This window comes from Aulonocara stuartgranti (genome assembly GCF_965226115.1).
Source record: "Aulonocara stuartgranti genome assembly, chromosome: 4".
NCBI lineage: Eukaryota > Metazoa > Chordata > Actinopteri > Cichliformes > Cichlidae > Aulonocara > Aulonocara stuartgranti.
Genome location: NC_138942.1, coordinates 17813724 through 17837036, shown reverse-complemented (window position 1 = coordinate 17837036; position 23313 = coordinate 17813724). Strand labels below are relative to the sequence as shown.

Below are 23313 nucleotides of genomic sequence, written 5' to 3'. Positions count from 1 at the left end.
GGTCTCAGAAAAAACACTGACACCCAACTGGATGCAGACCTGACATAGGCGGCAACAGAAGTAAACAAACTGAAAACATTCCCCTTTTCCCCTTCCAAAATAAGTCAAAATATTTACCAACAAAAACAAATGCTTGGCCTGCATCAAAGCTGTGTGGAGTTGTTGAGAAAATGGTAATTAAAATCTGGTTTTGGGCACGATGTTGAACCAGTGTGGTCTAACTGTTTAGATTTATTTCCAAATGACGGGATGCCAAAGTGGGCTTTTCTCATATTGTTTTCTCCCTGCAGACAAACTACAGGAAGCACATCGTCTCTATCCACGCTTCACATCTCCATGCATTTGGCTCTCTCTTTCCTTCTTGTCCACAAACTCTAGACTATTTCTCCGCCTCCTATCTGCTCACTGCTGGAAGCTTCCCAAGCTTCTTGCAGGGCCTCCCACCACATGCATGGCTGAGCAGGAAGTGTGTAATCTGAGCCAAATGTGGCAGAAGCTGAGATCTAATCCTCTCCCGTTTCCTTGCTTATTTTACATAATTAGAATGCACATGTGCTGAATGATACAACAATGCTGGTATCTAAGAAACAAAAGTTTTAAAGGTCTTTTATATCTTTAGGTAGAAGGACAACCAAAATAAATCTCTAGCTGCCTGCAAGGGAAAAACAGTGGACAGAGTCAAAAACAGGCGAGACACCATGTAAAAAAGTGGAAATTGGAGGCTTTCTATTTTTATGTAAAATGTTTTATGACCTCCAGATTTGGAATGTACCACCTCCCAGCCGCCTACGCCTGCATGCTACTTAAGCAGTGACAGCAACCTATGAGCACAGCTTTCTCCAGATAGCAAAGGCGCACACACACATACCAGTATAGCGATGCGCTGTTTTAGTTAGACAAGATAGGAAAGCAAACAACCAAAATAAGCGATAAACTGAAAAACAAAAAACGTCCTGCACAAATACACATGCTTTCTTCCATTTAAACCAAGAGCCAAGAAGAATATTACAAAAACAAAACAAAAAAAACAAAAAAACAAAGCATACAATGACAGTTCAAAAACTGAAAACAGACACTTCCAAAGGCTGACATTTATTATTAAAGCACAGGGTTAAACAAACATATCGGGGGGGGGGGGGGGAGCAGTTCGACTTGAGAGTGGCAGTAAAGAAAAGGTCATAGGTTAACCTTAAACATTAGGTTTAATTAATCCATTAATGATGAGGCATATCCAGAAAGTGCCTCATGGAAATCCACATTCAGTTTTTGGGAAAGTGTTACTGTAGCGCTAAATTCTCCCTGATAATGTGATGAAAGAAAAAGAACATAAGAAAAAGTTCAAAGGCAGTAATGTGTCATCTTTGGGTACGAACCAACATGCTGGATGAGCTGCCTAACCAACCTCTGTCATCACTTTCCCCTGATCGATTGCTCAAAAATGGTCAAGCAAATTAAAAAGTCCTCCATCAAATCATGTTATGATCAACATCAAACACTTGAACTGGTCAGGTTGAGTGGTTAGTCCAAAAAGTGACTGTTTCTCCCTCAGTAAAACCAATACTTAAAGGCACAAGTTACTAGAAAAACATCTGACGCTCGAGTTTGGGCTTGGCATCATCCCTGTACCACATCTGAGAGGTTAGTCAGCTGTGGGTGAAAAGTAAAGCCTCTGAGTGGTCTAGACAGGGATAAATTCACTTGCGCAAATATCCTACTGAGTTTATGTCACAAAAATCCAGAGAATACACAGAAGAAAAAAAAAAGGAGAAGAAATCACAAACCGCACGCAAAGGTCAAAAAACAGCGGCTACCAGACTTCCTCCCGCGTCACATGCATCTTATAAAAATAACAGACCAAATTAACTACAACTGCCTGCTTGTCTGAACTTACAAAGGCTTCAACCAGACTGTGAGTGCTATAAGTTTTTAACTTAAGTTCAGGGAGAGCCAACATATTCAACCGCTTGCCTGAGTCTTTTCTTGTAACCGCTGTCCTGGGAGAAGCTCTGGGATTCTCATCATCACCCTCGCTGACCTACATTTAGATAGTCTATAATGACAAGCTCACAAGGACTGTGAGCTGTATGCCTCCTCTTAACATGACTATGAGTGTGTTGCAAGATAAAATTAAGAAGAAACAGTCAAGCGGAAGAAACAAGTGAAAATCAGATATGGTGGCGCTTTCAAACAAACAAAGAAATCAGAAACAAACTGTTTGATCTCACTGAGGAGTTTACTTCTATAAATCATACACAGGGGTTAGTTTGGAAAACAAGCCCAACTGAGCAGGTACTCACTGTCTGCTGGTCGGCTTGCGGACGCCTCTGTGACAGGCGACTGCACCCTCTCCACCCGGTGCTCTGCAGGTGAAGGCAGGGGGGTGACGGGTGCAGGCGGCTGGTGGCCGTTGTTCTCCACAGGAACCTCTGGCCTCTTGAAGGCCACATCAACTGGGCTAAGGTTGGGCGACGGGGGTTCCGCCCTTCTCTGGGGAGGCTCGGGGATCCTAGACACCGGGGTTGAGGCCATCTGGGAGTCGATCCTCCGGGGAGGGGCGGGTGGCTCGTGGGTCCTCGTCATGTTCAGCTCCCCTCGCCTGCTACTGGTGCTTGAGAAGGAATTGGAGGAGCTCTCCAGGGAGGTGCTCCTGTTGCTCAGGCTGACCTCCGGCCGTTTGAGCCCAAAGCGGGTGATGCCGGCACTGGGCGAGCTATCTATCTGCTTGGAGGAGACTTCAATGGACATCTCGGCACGGCGGGAAGAGGCTGTATCAGCATTACGACCCCCTGACAACTCAATGCGCCTCATGCCGGTCTTCGGGGAGCGTAGACTGGAGGACTCAGAGGGTGAAGATCTGGTGGAGGAGTAATCAGAGTTGCGGGAGCTCAAGTCGTAGCTCCGCTGGCTGGATGTGGAGGAGGTGGATGAGCGGAGGGGGTTGGTGGTCCGGCGAGTCAGGGGCGATGGGTGTGTGGATGTATCCGCTTCCTCCACCTCAAACGAGCGTTTCAGCGCTGAAAGACAAACAACAAACATGGTTACATAAGAAACAACAGCCTGAGCTGACAGATATGGACTTAAATCACTGTTGCACCATTACAGTGTTATCATATGGAGCAAAAAGAAAGTAAAAGCACAAATAAAGAAGAAAACATGAGAGCCAGAGGACACAATAATGCTCATCACTTCCTCTCCAACCCTGTAGCAGGACTCTATAGAGCCTACATCCATTTCTGGTACTTAATGGCCTAGTTTTAGACCATAAATTTTATTTCAAATACTCATTACATTTTTCTTTGAAGCTGAAAAGTTCTGGGGAAACTGCAGAAAAACCAGAGGCTCTAGAGGCCTGGAAGTCCTCAGGTTTACCACTTTAACAAAGGTTTAAACAATAATAGCAAAAACACATGCTGAACAATAACCTATAGAGAAAATAATCAATTTTATCGGAAACATATAAGTTATTAAACGAAATGCAGCGCGCAATGTTAAGGATATCAGCTAACGAGTTGGTTAGCTAACAAACCACTGAAATGAAATAAAGAAAATCCAGAAGAAACTCATCTTACTCGACTTGACACGCTTCATATAGCGCGATAACATGGCGTTTAATTCACTCGATAAAGATACTTCTTTTTCCCCACCAAGCACGTTTTAATAGGATTGCCGAGCTTTCCACTCACACCCAGCCACTGAAAGGAAAGAGTTCAGTTTAACCGGCTACCTACACATCTCTTGCGAGCCTCGCGCACCTGTAGCCAGAACAGCGTATCAGGATGACGTCGTCAGAGCCCAGATTGATCACGTGACACTTAATTCTGAAGCGTTGACGTATGTTCTACCGGAAGTATCAAGATTTTGTAATTTATTTATTTTTTATTTTATTTTTGCCATAGGGAAAATTTCCTTTTGCTATTATCTCAAAATTCAGATTGGAATTTGCATTTATTTTTTTATTTTACATAATAAAACTTTTCCCAATTTACAATGATTTTCTTAGAAGTTTGAATTAGTAAGTCGAAATACTGATATAATAACCTGAAATTTTGATTTACTTGTATTTTTCCCCAGTAGTCAAAATAAGCTTCCATAGATTTTATTAAAGGATCTATTTAAAACAAAACTCTCACTAATAAACTAACAATGAAATATAGAAATATTTTCTTATATCTACTTTATGTTATATTACCATTTATTCTACACCAAACTAAGCCTCGGAACCTTTGGACTACTTTGAATTTAGCAAGTAATATGTTTTGAAGTTTTGTTAGTTCAAGAAAAGATGCCAAAGAAACTTGGATCCTGCTTTGGTGAGTGGAATTTTAGCATTTTAATGGTATAGACACGTTACAGCAACAAAAGGGTCAGAAAGAAAAAGTCAATAAGACATATATTAGAAAATCATAAGAATAAAATAAAAATAAGTAAATAAAAATGTTCTACAAATAAAATATGTGACTATACAGGCAGTTTGGTAGCTATGCAATGACTTAGCACATCAGTCTCTTTTCTAAATATAGTCAATTCTGGCTCCTGAAAACAAAGATGAGGAAGGCTACAGAGCAAAAGTTGCTCTGAAAAATCCAAATGTGTATATTGACAAACTAGTAAGCCCCTTCCATATCTTTTGAATGAGTCAGTATTTCACCAGCAGCTGTGTTGTTACTGGTTGATAAATTGCATTTTTTTCCTCACTGCAGTGAGCTGCATGTCAGATGTCGATGGTGACACCTGGCTCACCTCAGCTCGGCCCAGAGACAAGAGCAGCCACTAAAATCTGGACCAACACAGCCCCTGTCCCAGATAAACACCCGAGCCCGATCAGGCATCTGGCGTGTTTCAAAGCTGACGAGCCAAGTACCAGCATGGGAGAATCCTCTCTTTCCCCCAACTCAGTGTTTCCACATCCTCGATATGTTTCTGCAGGTTTCTGTGTCTGATATCACAGCGTGTACCGAGAAGAAACTAACAAATAACACTGCCCACCACGAGGTGCTGGGTTAGCTGGTCGTCTGCAACGGTAATGACCTTTTGAGTTGCTAAAGCATGAAATATACATCGCTGCGATCATTTCATCTGTGTCTGACAACAAGCTCTTTGTGTAGAAATAATGAGAAAACTGGCCTTTGAAATGTTCTCAGAAGCAAGGGTAGCAATGCCTGATGTTCTTCTTTAAGTACAAGCACACAGATGGCACACTAGTCACACTGAAGTTATACTAAAATTAATCGAATGCGGTGGGAATTTCTTGTCAGAAATGGAAAGGAGGGGAACCATTAACGAAGCGGCTAATTTAGTGGACATGACTCGCTCTGTTTATAGAGGCCGAGGAGTAAAAGTAAGCACAAAATAGACGCCAAAGATGACTTAAAACTGCATCTGGCTGCTGGTTTGATAAACAGTAATGACCCGTTTGCCTGAAACGGCGCTGAAAGTGCGCTCTGTGGTGACACAAAGCCAACGCAGTGACGTCCTCACAGACACTGTGGAGACAGTGGCCTTGTCAGCTGAGTTACTCTGCGTTATCTCTCACTGGATGTGCATGCATGTGCGCGTGCGTGTGTGTTTAAAGTAAAGCAAACACAACTGGGTTTTTTTTTGTTGTTTTGACGGTCAGTGGGGATTAATCCCTTTTTTTGGTGTGAAGACGATGGCACCATTACTTCTGCATGTCTCAGTGACTCCTTATGTGCCTGCATGTTTACACATGAACGGCGTTGAGCGCGTGTGACGTTTTTAGCTGTATTCCTATGCGTGATGGCTTCAAGCTGCTGCTGCTCTGAGGCGATAGCATTGATCACATACCTTCCAACGAAGCAAAGATATTGACTGATAAGCCCCAACGGGGAACAAAATGCAACCCCTTCTTTTTACCTCTCATTTGAGCTGAATTTAAAGCAGGTTTCTGAGTCCTATTAATCTTGGAAACCCTTCTCACAACCTTAACTGCCAAATAAGGAAGACACTGAGCCAAGCGTGATGTTTTCCACCCGACACTCGGTCAGACATGGGCTGGATCCATGTAGTGCACTGAAACAGTTAAGCTGCCAGAAAAATCACATGACGCTTCTCCTCTAGCATAGCATGTACCGAATGAGGACCACATTCGATACGCATCTCTGAGCGTGACAGCGGATGAGCTGGACAGGTCAGCGAGAGGTAGTTTGGTCATCTGGAGGTTGACAGTGAGCAAGCTGACAAAACCTAATTAGAGCACCAGCATACCTCCAAACAGACAGTCACATGACAAAGTACCAGCATGCTTGAGGGTAAGTTATAATCCTTGTATCTGTGCATGTACTGTCTACTTTATCATACAGTTGCTGCAGAAGAGTTGGTGGTTTGGTCTGCTAGCAATTCTCAGCAGCTTCCCGCAGTCCCTGTCCTTGTTTCCTGCCGAATTAAGATCCTGCTAATGCAAAAACAATATTTACTTTATTTCAACTGAAGACTTTTTTTGTGAAGTCACAGGAAACACAGCTGAGGTCATCAAAAAGAATCCAGTTATATATATTTTTCATTCTCCCTGACATTGTTCTGATTGGGTCAGCTTATTGGGATTTGAGCTGAACACGCTCATGTGCCAACGCATTCAAGTAGAAAAGCACGTAAAAAAGTGATGAGTATGGCCTGCAGTCATCTTCCATCACAAGATAAGGTCACCTTCCTTATCTTATCTTCTTCACGATCATCTCCCTGAAGGTGGAAATCTATCACCTGTTCCAAGAAGAAGTTGCAGGTATTTATTCTACTTAAGCAGTGTTATCAAAGACCAAATTTTCAGCTTGCAGAGGTTGCCATATGCAGAAAGAACACAGCCAAAGAAAGACAAATCAGGTTAAACTGTTTACCTGTTACAATTTTCATGTGATCAGTTACACTTATTCCCCTGAAATTTTACTTGGCTTGGACCTTTCTAGTCCTACTGAGGTGTTTAAACCAACTACAATAGCAATACTTGGCTCCATGCAAATGTAGCATGTGAGATATTTAACTAACTTTAAACATATTCAACTAGTCAGGCACATCCCATTGTGTTAATGGAGCTGCTCAGTAATGTCAAACCGGAGTGCTGTTACGCTGACAATGAGTGGATACGAATGCTGCAGCCAGGTCTGAGGTCTATAGTTTTACAACTTTAAAGCAGAATTTACAACATTAGATTCAACTTTAGAGATATTTTAGCAGCCTGTTACTTCGCACTAGATACTGCTCTCTTATTTCCCAAGGGGAAGCCACAGCAGATAAACCTTCATGTTTGATTTGGCACAGATTTTGCGCCGGATGTCCGGCCTGATGCAACCTTCCCACCATGGGAGGCCCTGAGACCGGCACTAAGAGTACACTAACTTCCACCTCCCCGAGGCTGGGTTTCTATCTCCTCTCAGTCTTTCACCAGGGATCTTTGGCGTAACAGGCAAACATGATAACCACTACGCCACTTGGGCATGTATGTATCGATGTGATATCCCCGTACAGACACACACCCAGCTTGTTAACCAATTCTTCAAGTGGCACAACGTAAATGGTATATGAACCAGGATTTTATAGTCTTTCTATGCAGGTGATCATCAAAGCCTTGATTTGTACCGCAAGTCTCATTCACCCAATAAAACACACATTCAACTTTGGTAATGTGAACTGAAGGAGTTTGGGAACGACCTTTCAATTGGTAGACAGCCTGCTCTATCATCTGAGCCACAGTTGCCAAATTTCACAGTCCCCCATCTCATCCAAATTTGGTCACTGTTGGCTCCAAAAGAACAAGATGGAAACTACAAAAGTGTTAAAGTAAATGCTTCAAAATGCCAAACGCTGGGTGACATTAAGGGGCAGCATGGCCGTGCATCGGTCCTACACAGTTTTACAGACCATCATTTATGTACATCTTGTAGTTTTTACTGTCACCAGAGGCAGCATATATATAAGAAAAGACAGTGTAGGATAGTCTTGCTTGTGTTTTTGCTCATCTTTCAGCCAAGTAATGCATGTAATAACAGGACAAATAATCATGAATCCCCAACCACCCTGGTAAGAAAAACTGCATAAAATACATAGATACGTAAACCAAGAGTATGGAAAAACCTATGGTTGTTGCCCCAGAACCAACAAGTACCTCCATCCCCTCGCAGGGAGTGGTAGGAAGGATGAATCAGCTGGACACAAGCCAGCTGCTGAACAGTAATGCTCATCCACCTGCCCCCAATGTCTAAGATGCAGATAACATTGAGGGACATATAGCATCCTTCTGCACATTTTTTAACCAATCAGCATTGCATGCTGTTGTTTTTCTTTTGTTTTATTAACAGCTGTATGTAAGCACATGTCTGTAGGTTGCATATAAATAACCCTTCACTCTGCAAAGCCAAACGCCTACACAAACGAGTTACAGTGAATTCTGCTGTCCATGCCCATTTTTTATTTACAGCACTGTTTTCGAGCACTTGAGTTTTGCACTCCTCTCTTAAAGACAGGGTGGCCTGCAGGTCAAAATGTTTCTTTGAAAGAGCTGGCATAGGATCATTTGGTCCTTAACGAATCTCAGTCAAAGACATTATTCATTCCCTTACAGGAAAAAAAAACATTTTAGTTAAAGAAAATCTTTCATCGAAGACTAGCTGTTTTTAGCTGTAGCATGGAGTGTGTTCATAACTCTCGGATCTTGCCCGGGGTTGGAATAGGTGCAGCTTTTTTACTCGTCATGTCCAACTGGGAGGGACAAAAAACTAGGATTCGTTTTAAAACTTAACAAAGACCTGCTGTGTTCACTCTGCAGAGTGACCCTCTGTGGCTTCCAGCAGCACCCCTGCAGTTGGCGTCATTAGCAGGAAACCTGTTGGAGCTGGTGAATACAGAGCAGCCTGATAGTGCTGATAAGGATGGGGACTCCTGAGGGTGGCTCATCAGCCTTTTGTCAGAAAGTTACTTCCTTCCTCTCACACACTCTCTGTTTAGTGTGTCTACTGAGCTTTAATGCTTGCAATCAATATCGTACTAGCCCAGCATACAGTATCTGTTTCTTTGTAGCACAGTTTCAACGCTTTGCTGGCTACAGAGCACCAACTAACACGGTTCCTGAAAAAATCCAAAGCCACATGTAATTGGCAGTTGGCTTACTGTATAATGACTGTTTTCATTTTGACAGGCATTTAAGTTCCTGCTATGATTCCTCGTCGGATTTCTTTCTGTCACCATTAACGAGAATTATCCCACAGAACAAGGTGGGCCGCCTCATTTAGAAACAGATTGTTAAAACTGCCGCACAGACGATGAAACAGAGACTACGAAGCCCACGAATTCTGTAAATGTTAACCTTTTTTTTGTATTACATACCAGGCATACTATATATCTATAGGCTTTTCTTTCAGTTGTTTATAAAAGCCTGCTTTCTTAGCTCGAGATAAGATTTTCCTTTGTCTTATCACTGACTGTCAAAACAAAAAAAAAGTGCCATGCAGGCTGGGCCCCATGCACAAAAAAAAGAAACCCGGCTGTGCTCTGATCCACTCCTCCTCTCCGGCCTACCCCGACATTTTCACCCACCGCAGAAATGTACTCCTGTGGAATTTCCTCTCATTGGACAAGCAAATGCCCTTAACATGCAGTTTGGAGATGCAGAGAGACAAGAGTAGTAGACAGAAATCGCTAAATCACGGTATATCTGGCTATGAGACAGAAAAATAGCCAACTTTTCCCAAGAGAAAAGACAGCACAGATCTCTTGCGATGACCCTGAATTGAATGTGTGTCTGTTTGTGTGCATGTGCTCCATCTGCTCGCAGAAGAGGAGCCCAGTGGCCCGGTCAATGATCTATGTCAGTTAGGGAGGCTGAGGTCACAGCTGAGGTCACCAGCCTCAGGGGCGAGTAAATCCTCTCCTCTGTCTGTTTCAGCCTCTCAATGGTGTCATCAGCCGAGGGCGTGGCAGGCTGAATCACACTCACTGTCCAGCACCAGTGACATGGCAGATACACACACTGATACATATAACGTTCTTGTTACTGTCCGGATTACACAGCGCAAACTCTTTTTCCATCCCATCCAAGCAAAGAACATAATCCGAAGATGGTATCTCAGAGCACTGGGGTTTGTCAGCATATTAATAATTAGCATATTTGACTTAAGATAAAGTAAAGTTAACCTATTATTACAGCGCTCATTACACTTTGTTCCCATGTTCAGTCTTGACGTCGTCTCAACTCTGTTTTCTGTAGAAAAGCATGTTTGATTTCCCCCAAACCTCTTGCAACACTTTTGAACAGCTCAACAACAGCGTTAGTCATGTCGATTGGCTCACTACTTGGCTGTTAAACTGGCTGACTGTCTTTTAACCGAGAAATTCCTGATTCATGTCACAGTACCAGTCAGTGCAATGGATGCATTTAAGGTCTGAACCCAGGAAAGATGGGTCCAAACCCAATCAGAGATGTGAAATCACTATGAAAAATGCAAGCTTTCCAAACTTCTTCCAATCTTTGTAGGTGTGATCTGTGGTGGTTAAAATCACCCCCAACTGACCTAAATCCTAAACATTCCCAGCCTTGTGTCTTTTAACCGGAAAAGACCAAAAGCTTGGATGCAGGCCTGTTTTGGAGGCTTACAGTGAAAAGTTCTTGCAGCACACCATTCACCACGTGCCACTTTAGATTACAGAAAAGGCAACAGACTCTTATTACACAGTAATAAACTACCACTGCTGGTCTTTGTATCATAAAATGATGTAAAACCTGAGACAGGGGAGGCTAAAACTGTGGCTACAAGATACAAGCGGGGTGTAATATACTATGCTAAAATAAAACTAGCTGACTCGATCTCACTGGTCCAAGTAAAGTTGAGGCAGCTAAACTCCCCTCAGGGAATAAAGGGTGTGTTGTGTTGCTTTTAAAATTCATCTTTTCAGTCAGAGAAGTGTGTTACTTTTTCTCTCTAAAGTCACAGAGTCTGGCTTTAAGGAGAGTTTGTGACAAAAGCATCATCTAACCTTTAAGGGGGAGATGCCTGTGTCTAAAGTTTCCTTGCTTATGATTTTAAAAGTTCCTCTTACAGCAAATTTCAAATCAAAACCCCTTTGATTGCAGACTGCCCAAAAGCTGTTCTCAAGTGAAGTACAATGTTAAAAAATGTACCAACAAATGAGCTCATTATAATGAAATCTTATCACTTACAGTAAGAGGAGAACTTGTAGTTATTTTTTTTCCAACCCTGATACATATCGGCTCCCACAGGACTCCCGTGCTGCATCGGTGCCATGCTGTGCTCAATGAGCCACACAGAGCAATACATCACGTGGCATGGTGGTGACACAAAGGTATTACCACACAGTTAGCCCAACCACGGACAACACACACACATGCACCACTGACAACCCCAACAGTAGGCCATTATACTGGTGTTACACATGAGCGAGGACCGTCTGAAAGCATGACTTCGAGCTACATGGTTGGAGCACACCTCTTGTTTTCTGAACGCCACTTATCTTTCCGCTCGGTTGCACTGTGTAAGCCGGTGGTTTAAAGACCTAAAGACAGGAAGAGAGCGAGGCAGAGAGATTCCCAGGACATACCACGAGCAAACTCGTGTTGACAGAGACGCAGCTCTGGACAAGTGTGGATGCGTTCCTGATGGCTGTGAGACAGGAGGCATCTAGTGAGACAGGCAAACGGTTTCGTGGGGGAGAGATGTCGGCCTGCCTCACCCATCCCTCTTGTAACCACCACCGGTTAGGCGAAAAGGGGAAGAGGAGAGGGAGCTGTGAATGGACAAGCTGCTGAGAGAGGGAAAGGGGAAGCACAGCCAGAGGACGAGTGGGAGGGGAGAGATGACAGGGGGAATCTGTGTGCCAGGGGCAGAGAGATGAAAAGGAAGAGGGGGGAGGTGGTCCAGGTGTTCACCTCGCAGCCGTACGGTCAATTCGTGCTTCCTGAGCGCTTAAAATATAGTTTCATTTTTTGCCTTTTCTGTCACACGGGTTTGTTGTAAAGTGAAGCAAGAGAAAAAAAATCAGTTACTTTAAAAGCACAAATTTCTCTCTCACACTTCAGAATAAAACACACTCGCTCAACACGTCTCGCGACAAAAGTTTAAGAGCAGTTTAAAAAGCAGCAACACTTTCACAAATTTCACTCCCCCCTCCCCTAAAAAAACACCACAGCTCACCGCAGACGTCAACAAAGCCCTCACAACACCCTCCATTTTTCCAGATGCGCTGGGCTCCAATCAAACATGTGGAAATGATCTATAGTGTCCTCATGGCAGGGTTACAGAGAGCCTCACTCCACAGTGACAAGGAGAAGAAGAAGAAGAATCAGCAGAGCACATGAGAGAAACAAACTGACCTTCAAAGTCTGATATGATCCCTTCCAAGTGAGCGTTGACAGTGGAATCAGACATTTTGGGCGTCAAGTGTGTTTGTGCGTGTGTGTAATAAATGCGAGAGAGAGAGAGAGAGAGAGAGAGAGAGAGGGAGCAGGGTTCCCTTTCCCTAGCAAGGAAAAGTCTTCCTACGGCGCAGTCCCGCTTTTAAACAAATCCCAAATTAGGAGCCCGAGTAAGGGAGAGGTGGGGAAGGAGAAAAAAAAAGAAAAGAAAAACACACACATATATATGTACACACACACACACACACACACACACACCAGGCAGGTCACAGATCCAAAACGCTCTGCCTGTCCTATCTCTCCTCTCTTTCTTAAAGCAGCAACTTATTTTTCTCTTCTCCTCCTTCTCAACTTCCAGAGTTTGGAATGAGCAACCAATGACAACCCCCCACCCTCCCGCTCTCTCCCTCCCTCTCTCTCTCTCTGCAGCTCACTGCCTTCCCTCCCTCCCCCCTCCTCCTCCTCTTCCTTCCCTATCTCCCTCCCCTTCTGCAGCCCTCCTCTCTCTGGCTTGCCTCTTCTCTGCGAACCCTCTCATTTTCGACCGGGCAAGTCGAATTATTCACACACCAACGTTCAAAACGCACTTCCTACAGGCCCGATCACATGACTCACACGCTCCGGGCAGCACACTGAAGGGCCTTTGGAGGCTCTGAAAGGGTTGGAAGCCATTAGAGCAGCATCCTGCAAACACGTAGCTCGCTCAGTGTATAGGAAAGATGAGCTCTACGTCCAGTCCTGGAGCGAAAGCTTGCAGACGACACATGAACGACCCAAGAGCGAAGACACAACCACACAATGGACTAATATGGTCAGGACGGGCCCACGCAGGCAGTTTGTAGGTCGTCTGACATGCTCAGTCACTCTGGAGGCAGACATCAATAAATAAGTACCCTAATGACTTAATGACCATGTGAATGAGGCTCTCTGTGGGACGGGTGGGCAGGGGCGCTGGTCAATGTGATCGTGTGTGTTGCTCTGTGCATGCACGGGACCAGGGGGAGAAGAAGCGAGCGGATGTGGCATTTAGGGGCATGTGGATGAATGCATGTTAAGAATGACTGCGCACAGTCGCAGTTAGTTTACTAGAGTGTCTTGGAAATGTTTTTCTAGTAAAGCGCTGCCGCCTAAACTGACAGCTCGCTGCGAACGCAGTTACCTTTTGTGTAAACTAGAGTTACTCCACAATGCTATCACACCCTCAGGCAACTGCTCAGCCACAGGCCTGCGGTGAGAAAACACTGCTGCTGGCCTCGCAACCATTCATTAGTGAAGACAATAAACACCAAAAGTATTATAGTTATGTGTGTGTGTGTGTGCTGAGAGGATCTTTTCTCATAAGGCTCATAACTCTTTCCAATCTGCACGGATGTTGTGCTTGTAAAGTAAAGAGGCAGCCCTTAGAGACAACAGCTGAAGCAAAAATGATTAGGATCTAAACGGCAGTAAATTTTTTCAGAGCGTAAAGGGGCAGGAGACGTTAAGAGGCCCCCTCAACCCCCCCAGCAGTTTCTGCCCGGCGTGTGATTTATCTGGAAAGCCAATTGGTTGCTTACACTAGAATCAAAGTTTGCATTTTCTGTTGATTTAAGCGTGTTTACCTCGCCATAAACACAGATGTGCACGAGTGGCCAAACACACACTAAACACGCTGATTGTGAAAATAAATACGGCGCTTTACTGTACCAAAACCTGCAGTCTGTGGTTAATCTCCACGTCCCCCCCCCCCTCCCCCAGTGAACCATGAAAACAATTATGTAACCGGAAAAATGTCAGCGAATAATTTTGGTTAATACAGAGAACTTGAAAATTGTGGGACATGTTTTCAAAAGCTTCAATTTTTAATTTTTGGTTTTTGCCCAGATGAACAGAATCAGAATCACTGCCTTACTCACAAGTTTCATAGGGGTTGTTCTCGTCTTACTACCGCCCCACACACTTAGCCTATAAATACACCTAAATATGTTTACTTGAAGTGTGTTTTCCTGGAGATATGAACCCTACAATGTCTCAATTGTGTATCACTTCCTCCAGCAGAGGTCAGCGTTGTACTTATAAATAAAACGTGTCACTATACCAGTCACTATAGCACCCGGTAACATAATCTGGGAACAAATAAAGATGGAGACACGAGGAGAATCCTGCTCGGGACACACCCTCCACCCACACAGCTAATCCTGCCCAGCATGTGTGTAGTGGATTTCTACTCAACCTGGCATAAAAATACACACTGAGCCTTTCTGTGCACACACACACATGCACGCACACACAGATGACTAATACGCGCACAGCTGATGCATGCAAAACCACGAACATGCATGCACACTCAGCACAGCGCCCAGGCCTGTCGCCGTAGCAGCTTTGTATAAGTGTGAGGACACTTACCCCTCACCTTGACTTTTAACAACCCCATACCCAAACCTCACTGTGAGCTACACCCCGATTCTACACAAAACCCTGAAATCAAGTGGTTATCACAATGGTTTTAAGCAAAAAGTGAAGAAAAACAAATGTTCACACAAAGCTAGAAAGACACACACACACACACACACACACAGCAATGCACACTTCCTTCCACCACATATCCTTGCAAGCCCCAGCAAGCCCAGACAGCTCTAATCCAATCTGCTGTAACAACTGTCACACTGGGTGAAGAGGGGAATGCTTTTCGCCCTTTAGAGAACTTCATTCACATCATAGCAATCGTGCACTCGCGCTCAGCACATGCAGAGCACTGAGAATCATTTTTATCTGCTTTTTTGCACAACATATGGCTTGGATATGGTATGTGGTAGCCCAAATGTGTGTATGCGTGAGTGTGTGTGGGTGTGTGTGTGTGTGACTGGAAGTTTTTACAAGGACATGTTGTTTCCAGATATCGGTGCAAGCTTTGGGGCCTCCTGTGGTGTCAATTCAGCCACAGCGCCTCTTCTTTCTAGTAAACGTGGCATTGTGTTATGAGCAAAGATGATGTTTTTCATTAATCAGTCATAAACATGTGCATTATTTTCCACAGAATAATTAAATCATCAAGTTAGTCTTGGCAGAGCTGCGTATTTGTTGTAAAAAAAAAAAACTCCTAAAAAAACAGCAATAATTAGGAACTGGGCCTTCGGGCCTTCTGTACATTTTTGAACTGTAATACATTTGAATAGCGAGCTGTTAATGAAATGTTGCACTGCAGCAAGAAGACAAAGAGTCTGTCGCTTAAAGAAACCCAGACCACCACCACGCTAAAGAGGGTCCTGTCCTTCGAGGAGCTGAAAAATGAGTGGAGCCCAGTGGGAGGAGAAGACGATTGCTTCTATAAACAGATGCCAGCTTGGCGAGGCAGTTGCTGGGGCGATGCCAGGGCAACAGCAGACTGAGATACGCTCCTCTGTAGTCTGGTGAGTGGTAAAGATGCCCTGAAAGTTCAAATCTGAGATAAAACTCCAATAACAATTTCAATAGTAAGCAAAGCCACACTCATCAGGAGGATTCAAGAATGCACCTTAACATCATTGATGACTGCAGCTTTGTTAACTTTTTTTCTACAGATGGCATGTTTTCAAAGCCGTTCCTAAACCCCTCGTACCAGCTTCGATGCGTGAATAATGATCAGTGTTTCTTTCAGCTTGTGTCAGTTGTTATTTCAAACATTTCCAGTACCAGATACAGAGGAAGCTCTGGCTTCCTGCTGAGTTCACTGTATAACAACAGAAAAGCTTTGTCGGCCTCAATGCAGACAAGTCGCCCATGAGTCAGACTGCATCAAACAAGCCATCTGGAAGAGGTAAAGTCGGTGCCTTGCTTGCATTGATCGCATGTGCTCATTTGTCTGTATTTTTTGGATGCTTCTGTCTAGTTACTGCAACTCTGTTTACATGGCAACCCCCATAATAAGCAGCTGTACCTGGCTCGGGGCTTGAGAGAGGGGGAGAAAGGTGGGGAAAGGTGTGCTTGTTCTCTCTCCCTCTCAGGCAGCGAGGGGAAAATATATATAAATATGTAAAGAGAGAGAGAGGGAAAAAGGGAGATGTGGAGTGACAGTGAACCCCCCACGGCTTTATTGGAAACTAGAAAGCAGGAAGATATCTGTCAGCAGTGTTAGGAAAAAAGCAGTAAACCCCACTGGAAGAGTGCTTTTAGCTAAAAGTGGGAATGAATGGCATGGGAAGGCATCAGAGTGAGAATGTGTGACGGTGCACACACACACACACACACACACACACAGTAAGAATCTGTAAAGGTTGCCACATTAAAACACACAGATGCACACGTGCACATGTGCACACGGAGCCTGTGGCCCCAGAGATGGCGAAGTGACTTCATGTAAAGTAAAAGCACAGCTGTAGTGATGGCAGCTGCCCCTTAACCAAAATGTTAAACATCAGCACCCGGCCAGGCTCCCCGACCTTTAATCAAAAGCAGCACCTGTTGGAAAATACACGCACACATGCGAGGGAACCCCCCCACTCGAAAAAACAACTCTGTGGTTTTCTCTGCAGTGTGCACAACCTGTATATGTGACTGCACATGGGGCTGGTGGGGTGATGGCTCGGTAAATACAGAGAGCAGCTGTCCTTCAATGGAGATGACTCTCATTACGCTCGTCTTTCTTTCTCCCACCTACGCCTTCTGCGCCGTGTCACCACTGGGTCGGTAACAGCACTGTTTAATAGGTCAACAAGCCAGCACTGTCATCACGGCCCTAGTTTTTCCCCTGCAGGCATGTTTTGTTTTCACCAAAATCAACTCTGTTGTTTCCTTAAAACCAGTTACTGCGCAGCAGCCTGAAGATGCAGAACAGCACAACAAGTCTCTGAGACTCCAGTGACCGTCGTGTAACTCAGCGCCTCCACCTGGTGGTGAGTGTGTAAATTACACATCAATCAGAGCGCTCCTGCCACAAACAGCCTGCCTGGCGTCTTTCAGTGAGTTACCGCATTGATCACAAAAGCTTGTAGTCACTGTGAAAGTCATGACCCTGAGACTTCAGAGCGGCGTTGACTATGGCTGTGTCATGCAGATGTTTATCAAACCTCATCAGCTGACTTCACTGTGACTGGAAATGATGTGAAACATCAGCTCTGAGGTTCATGGAATGTTTCTGTTGAGGACATCACGGTCGTTGATTCATGAGGGGGGAGGATCACAGGAGACAAAGGGAGCCTTGAAAATCAGCATCAGCACCAGAGGGGTGGGGAAACAGAGCGGATTCATTAAGTGGGGTACACATGATACATATAACAACAAAAAGGGTCGCAGCCTATCTGAGCTAAGATTAAGGCTGCGATAGTCCACACAGAAAGGCCACAGCTGCTTTTCAGAGGCAACTGTGCCTCAGGAGGACGTGTAGGTTGTCTAGTAATTCCAGACATGAGCTTTGGACAATTTCAAGAGAATCAGGTCGAGACTCTTTCAGAAGTCCTTTCTTATATGTGGCACGCGGCAGGAAACTGTCCACTTCAGACACGCTCTCACTCCTGGAAATACTCCGTGGTTTAGGCAAGGGTGGTGCCTGAATGCCACTGCCTTGGATATTTGTGTTTCCCATGTGCCCAAATGCTCCCAGTGGCCGGGGGGTGGGGGAACTTGAATGGAAATTCTGCCACCATGCATCGGTGTGTGAATGAGGAACACACTGTAAAAGGGCTTTTCGGAAGGTTAAAAGGAACTGAATACATAAGCGTGAAACAGCAGGCAACAGAAAAATGAGTCCAGCGCGATACAATGCTTACTAAAAGAGAAACGAGAGGAGCTGTTCACGGGGCGGGAGAAGTGCGATAGGTGTACCACTACTTTACACTTCCACCAAACACTTGTCAATAATCTGAGCTTACTTCAATTCGATTCAACAGACCCTGTAGGTGCTACAAGCTGTGCTCGTTCACACACACACACACACACACACACACACACACACACACACACACACACACACACACACACACACACACACTACCGCACCAACCACATGTATGCTCATTAACATAGACAGTCCCACACACACTCGTATAAACATGCTGCTGCCACCACTTGAACGTTTCCACCCTACGTCTCTTGAGCTTTTTTACAGCTCTCACACTAACACCTATAAAAATACCAGCGAGAAGCAGACAGGGTTCCCTCACTGATGACTTTAGCATAATGTCCAGCTCACATACCAGCACCTGTGCACAGAAAAACGGTTATCAGTTCACTAATGTGTATTGTTTGCCGCATCCAGCAAAGAAAGACATGGCAGAGGTGCAAATTTGGAACGTCGCTGTCAACTGAAAGAGGGACTGACCGATGGCCAAAGAGGGATCAAAGCCACAAGGGACAAGAGTAGTACTGTTCAAACAGAGCTCCTTCCTGTTTTCACACTAAAGAAGAATGCAGGGGATGGAGAGAAATATCTAAGAAATAAGTTCTGTTCTTTGTCACTTTAGCACAAAAAAGTAACTCTCTAAAAAAGTTGCAGCACTCTTGCAACAAATGAAAACGAAGCAAACCAGTCCAAATCCTGACCAACAGCCTGTAAAGACAAAAACATCTAACAGAGGTTTGGTGATACAGATGGTGAGGTGAGTGCAGAGAGACAGAAATACATGAAAGGAAACAGGACAGATAAAAGACAGATAAACCAAAATCGGGTCCGCTAAGCTGCTCCACAAACCCTGCAGAGCTCCTGGTCCCAGCTTCCAAACCCCAAAGAAAACATCCAGTCAGCAAACAGCCCAGAATGAGAGAGTGGAAAATACCATGGAGGGGAAAAATAGACTCTGGCTCATGGAGAAAATAACCCAGCAAAAGAGCCGACGAAGAGCCTTAAACTGCGCTAAAGAACGGATGGCACGGACTCATCTAAGCTCCCCGAGAGTTTGGGCTTACCTGAGAATTTGTCCCCCTCCATAACCGGATCACTCCCTCCACAGCCACATGTAGTGTCTGCTCTTTGACTCCACTCTCCCTCTCTCACCCTCTCCCTCTCTCTCTGCCTTTTTTTAGCCTTCCCTTTCCCCCCCCCCCTCTTGCTCCCTCACTCCTTCCCTTTCTCCCTCTGTTCCTCTTCCTCCTCTTCTTACTCTCTCTTTCCTTTCGGGCTCTCTCTCCCTTTCCCCTCCTCCCTCAACACTGATTCCTTCAGTGTGTCTTGCTAATGAATTCAGAATTACGACATCCCCATGTGCTGATCATATGTTGCTCCCTCTCTCTCTCCCTCTCCTTCTTCAGAGCAGACCAAGAGACTGAAGCAGCATTGTGTCTTGAAAATAGAAACCATTAGCTCCACCATGTGACACGGACAAGCTCCTTACAGACAAAAATAAACCGCTGGACTTGAAAACTCCTCTGTCAGCCTGCTTATAATGCTCTCCTCGCGTGTGCGTGCGTGCGCTCCGGCCCTGATTCATTTGATACCAACTGCGATCTCGTCGAGCTGGTAGGACTGTCCTGCCTCAGCCACGTCTGGACTTCCCCACGATGAAACAGTTCTGCCGTTGCGTACGATGTGAAAGGCTGATAGAAATAACACTGAAGCGCGAAAACAATAAGAGCTGGAAGCAAGAAGGGGGAACTTAATTAAAACTTCCCAATTAAAGCTTCCCAGTAACGAGCCTATATAGGTAACGCAGAAGAAGCGCTTGTGCTTTGCTGGTGTAGTGGAACAGCAGCCGTCGTGCTGAAATGTGTGCTCAGGAAACTAAAATGACCTGCGACTGTTGGCATATCCCTCACGCTGCGCCGCAGAGGTCAGGGGTCACATGGCAAGCGTCTGAGCTCTGATAGAGAGCTCAAACACACTTAGACATGCCAGTCAGCTGTCTTGTGCAATACGTAACGTCCCCAGTGACCCAGTATTTGTGCCTTCATAGGAGGCTTCGGAGTGCTTGTGTGTCCTTTGTTTGTCTCAACTCAAATCACTTTTAATCCTTCAGTTAAAACCAGCCTCATTAGGCCCCGAATGGATAAAATCTGGAACTCTGATTAGCTGGAAGCCGATGTAAGCAAAGAGGATAGAGCGCACAATTCTAGCAGGAGGCTCAGACATGATTAGTATTTGTTGCCAAAATAATTAAACGACTAATTAGATGCTGATAGACAATCTAAACAATGGCTGAGCAGATCAAAATTCAGGCCTACTTTCAGACACAGATACTATATATTAGAGATTGACGATGTTCACCTACTCCTGCTGTTTCTGGTTTGCCGATGAGAGAATCTATCAAGTCATTTAAGCGAAATCCGCTCCTTTTGACAGTTCTTGTATATTAATAAGATGATTGTAAGGCTATTTATCCATCCAGACTGATTTTGTACACTTGACTGAGTAAGGTACTGTGCAGCAGTCTTGGCTCACCCTTTATTTCTTTAAACTTTGCTTCTAAGGAGACAGATTTTTTCAAACCTTTTAAAAGTAGCTTTCTAGAGATCTTTCAAGCTTTTTATTTAGAACTTGGCTCTGCCTGACTATTTTTAGAGGAATGTTTTTCTTGTTTGTTAGACTACTTAACACTGACATGTGAATAATTCAAGGATAAAAAAGGCACCTGTTGTTGTCAATACAAAACAGACAATTGGAAACAAACCATCTTAAACAGTATCTTGAGGCACTTAATTTCGTTAGCTGAATATACAAAACTGCCAAAGATAACAGGCTGATAGGCACCGACTGTATTTGTGCAGTCAAAAAGTTGGCATATGTTAGCACGATGTGCAGTGTGTCCTTAAAAAAAGTGAGGAAACAGGACGAGTGGGGGAACATCTTGACAGAGAACAGAAAGAAAGTGAGCCAACATCCAAGGAAGAACTTCCTTCAGGAAACCTGGAAAACTATTCCTGAAGACTGCTTCAAGAAATTAGATGAAAACACTCCTGGAGGGGTTGAGAATAAAGGTTGTCTTTCAAGCTCATTAGAATTTTACAAACTCTGTTTTGGCCTTATATACTCTATTTACATGTATGTTCGCACATTTCAATAAATCACTGTACATACTTCCCATTTGACAAAACATTTTTGCACAGTACAGTACATCAGGAAACACACATCTAACTGTGGTGAGAGGCTGGTGCTCATAAAAGGCTACAGGATGTAAACATTAGTGGCCCCCTCTAAGCTCAACTGTAAAGTTAGCTTGCTGCATGCTTCTTTGCAATGTTAATAGATTAGAAAGAAAATAGTTCCTACAACCTGAACCTGCTCACATTACAGTTTGCTTTGGAAATGTATTTTGTGGCACTTTGAAAAGACAGGAAATGTGCAGATTTGATATTTGGGTGAACTGTCCCATTAAGTTTAAGATGAGAGTAAATGTCACTCAATGTGTTGCTTTTGCCATAAAAAAATGAAGTGTTAGAATTAAATCCTATCTGGGTTAAGTGCATGTGATTATCCTTCTGGAGGGCTATATCTCTGTAATGTCTCTGTGTGCATGTCCAATAAAATAGGATCTGCTGACTAATAGAGGGGAATTAACCACACACAGACAGACAATGGCAACAGTGTTGGGCAGACCTGTGTGTATGTGTGTGTGTGCTCTAGTTGAGTTTACAGTAAAGCATCCTCCCAAACACACGCCTGCTGGCTCGTAAATCTGCTCCGTTGGCAGATGTTTTGTACGGAGCATCTCCCTGTGAATGCCTACACAAACTCCTGCACGCACACACACACATACCTGCACACACACACCCTGTGGCAGCTGCATCAGCGTTGGGGGGGGTCTGCTGACAAGCAGGGCCTCTTCTGGAGCCTCAAGCACTGTTTGTAAGTAGAGCATGTGGGTATGGAAACATCTAATCAGCCAATCATATGGCATCACGTCACTCTGTGTGGGCATGGTCAAGATGACGTGCTGATGTTCAAACTGAGCATCAAAATGGGGAAGAAAGATGATGGTCGTTGGTGCTTTTCTTTGTTCCCTCAGTGACGTGCTTCGCTGTCATGTTAAACGAAACACCGTCCTTTTAAAACTGAGAGTGAACAGCGGAAAAAACAAGTACTACTGCTTAAAAAGAGCGAAGCCTAAAATCATTGATTACCCTCATGTTGCTGTCCTCACTTGACTCTCTCTGCGCTTCCTTTTTCTCTCTTCTCTTTCTCTATATCTCTTAACCGATTGCATTAGATGGCGGCCCCTCCCTGAGCCTGGTTTTCCTGGAGGGTTCTTCCTGCTAAAATGGAGTTCTTCCTTCCCACACTCTCCAAGTGCTTGCTCAACGGGGATCGTTTGGATTTCTGGTCATTTGGTTTTTCTTGAATGATGCTCTATAATTCAACAAAACAATTTTTCAGATACTGTCTGAAGAGTCATTATTCCCCTTTTGTTTTATCCCTTGCTGTCTGCTACACAGAAAAATCCTTTCACAAAAGTGCTGCTGACGCAAAGACTGGTGGGAGAATTCAGTTTGTGCGACTGCAGACTGACGAGTTTCTTTTGAACAGTTAGAGGTATCAAGATAAACAAGTACCTTATCTCATCTTCTAAGTCACAGTTTGCAACGTGATGTAATCCCCCCAGTCTGAGATGTGGTGTTGATCACGTGATTAGTTGATGGTTTCATAAACAGCCGTGAAAGAGACGGTCAGTATGTGTGGATGTGTTTTTTCTTTCTGTGAAATATTACACATTTTATTTGTGCAAGATTTTTATTTTAAATCTGAAAACTACCATTTAAACAACAATGCAAAAACACTGCTGGCATTGAAGCAAATAAACTGTTTTTTAGGGCTTATTTTTTATAACCTGTATTTTTTAAATAACCTCTAACCTTTAAAATTATGCAGTACAGTGGGAGTGGTCAGAGCCAAGATAACTTATTTTGTTTAAGTATGAAATAAGATCTAAAATAATAATTAAATGACAATCCTTTAAATGTTTTTTGCTAGAGTTTCTTACCCTTGTATGTGTGATCTGCTATTTACTGACTATTAGCCGTTATCTCTGCAGGAAACACGCAGTGTTCGCACCTTC

The 23313-nt window shown here is 44.1% G+C and overlaps 1 protein-coding gene across 6 annotated transcripts in view; it reads right to left on the bottom strand.

Moving 5' to 3' along the window:
* Positions 1 to 23313, bottom strand: part of LOC309705332 (septin-9-like) — an 82946-nt gene that overhangs the window by 47504 nt on the left and 12129 nt on the right. Inside the window, exons 1-2 of one of the 6 annotated variants that reach the window (XM_082531086.1) lie at positions 19235 to 19374; positions 2298 to 3014 (exon numbers count right to left, since the gene is read on the bottom strand). In XM_082531086.1, coding sequence (XP_082387212.1) covers positions 2298 to 3014; positions 19235 to 19256 — 739 coding nt within the window. In that variant the 5' untranslated portion in view covers positions 19257 to 19374. The other 5 variants (XM_082531084.1, XM_082531082.1, XM_082531087.1 and 2 more) reach the window with 5 other exon arrangements.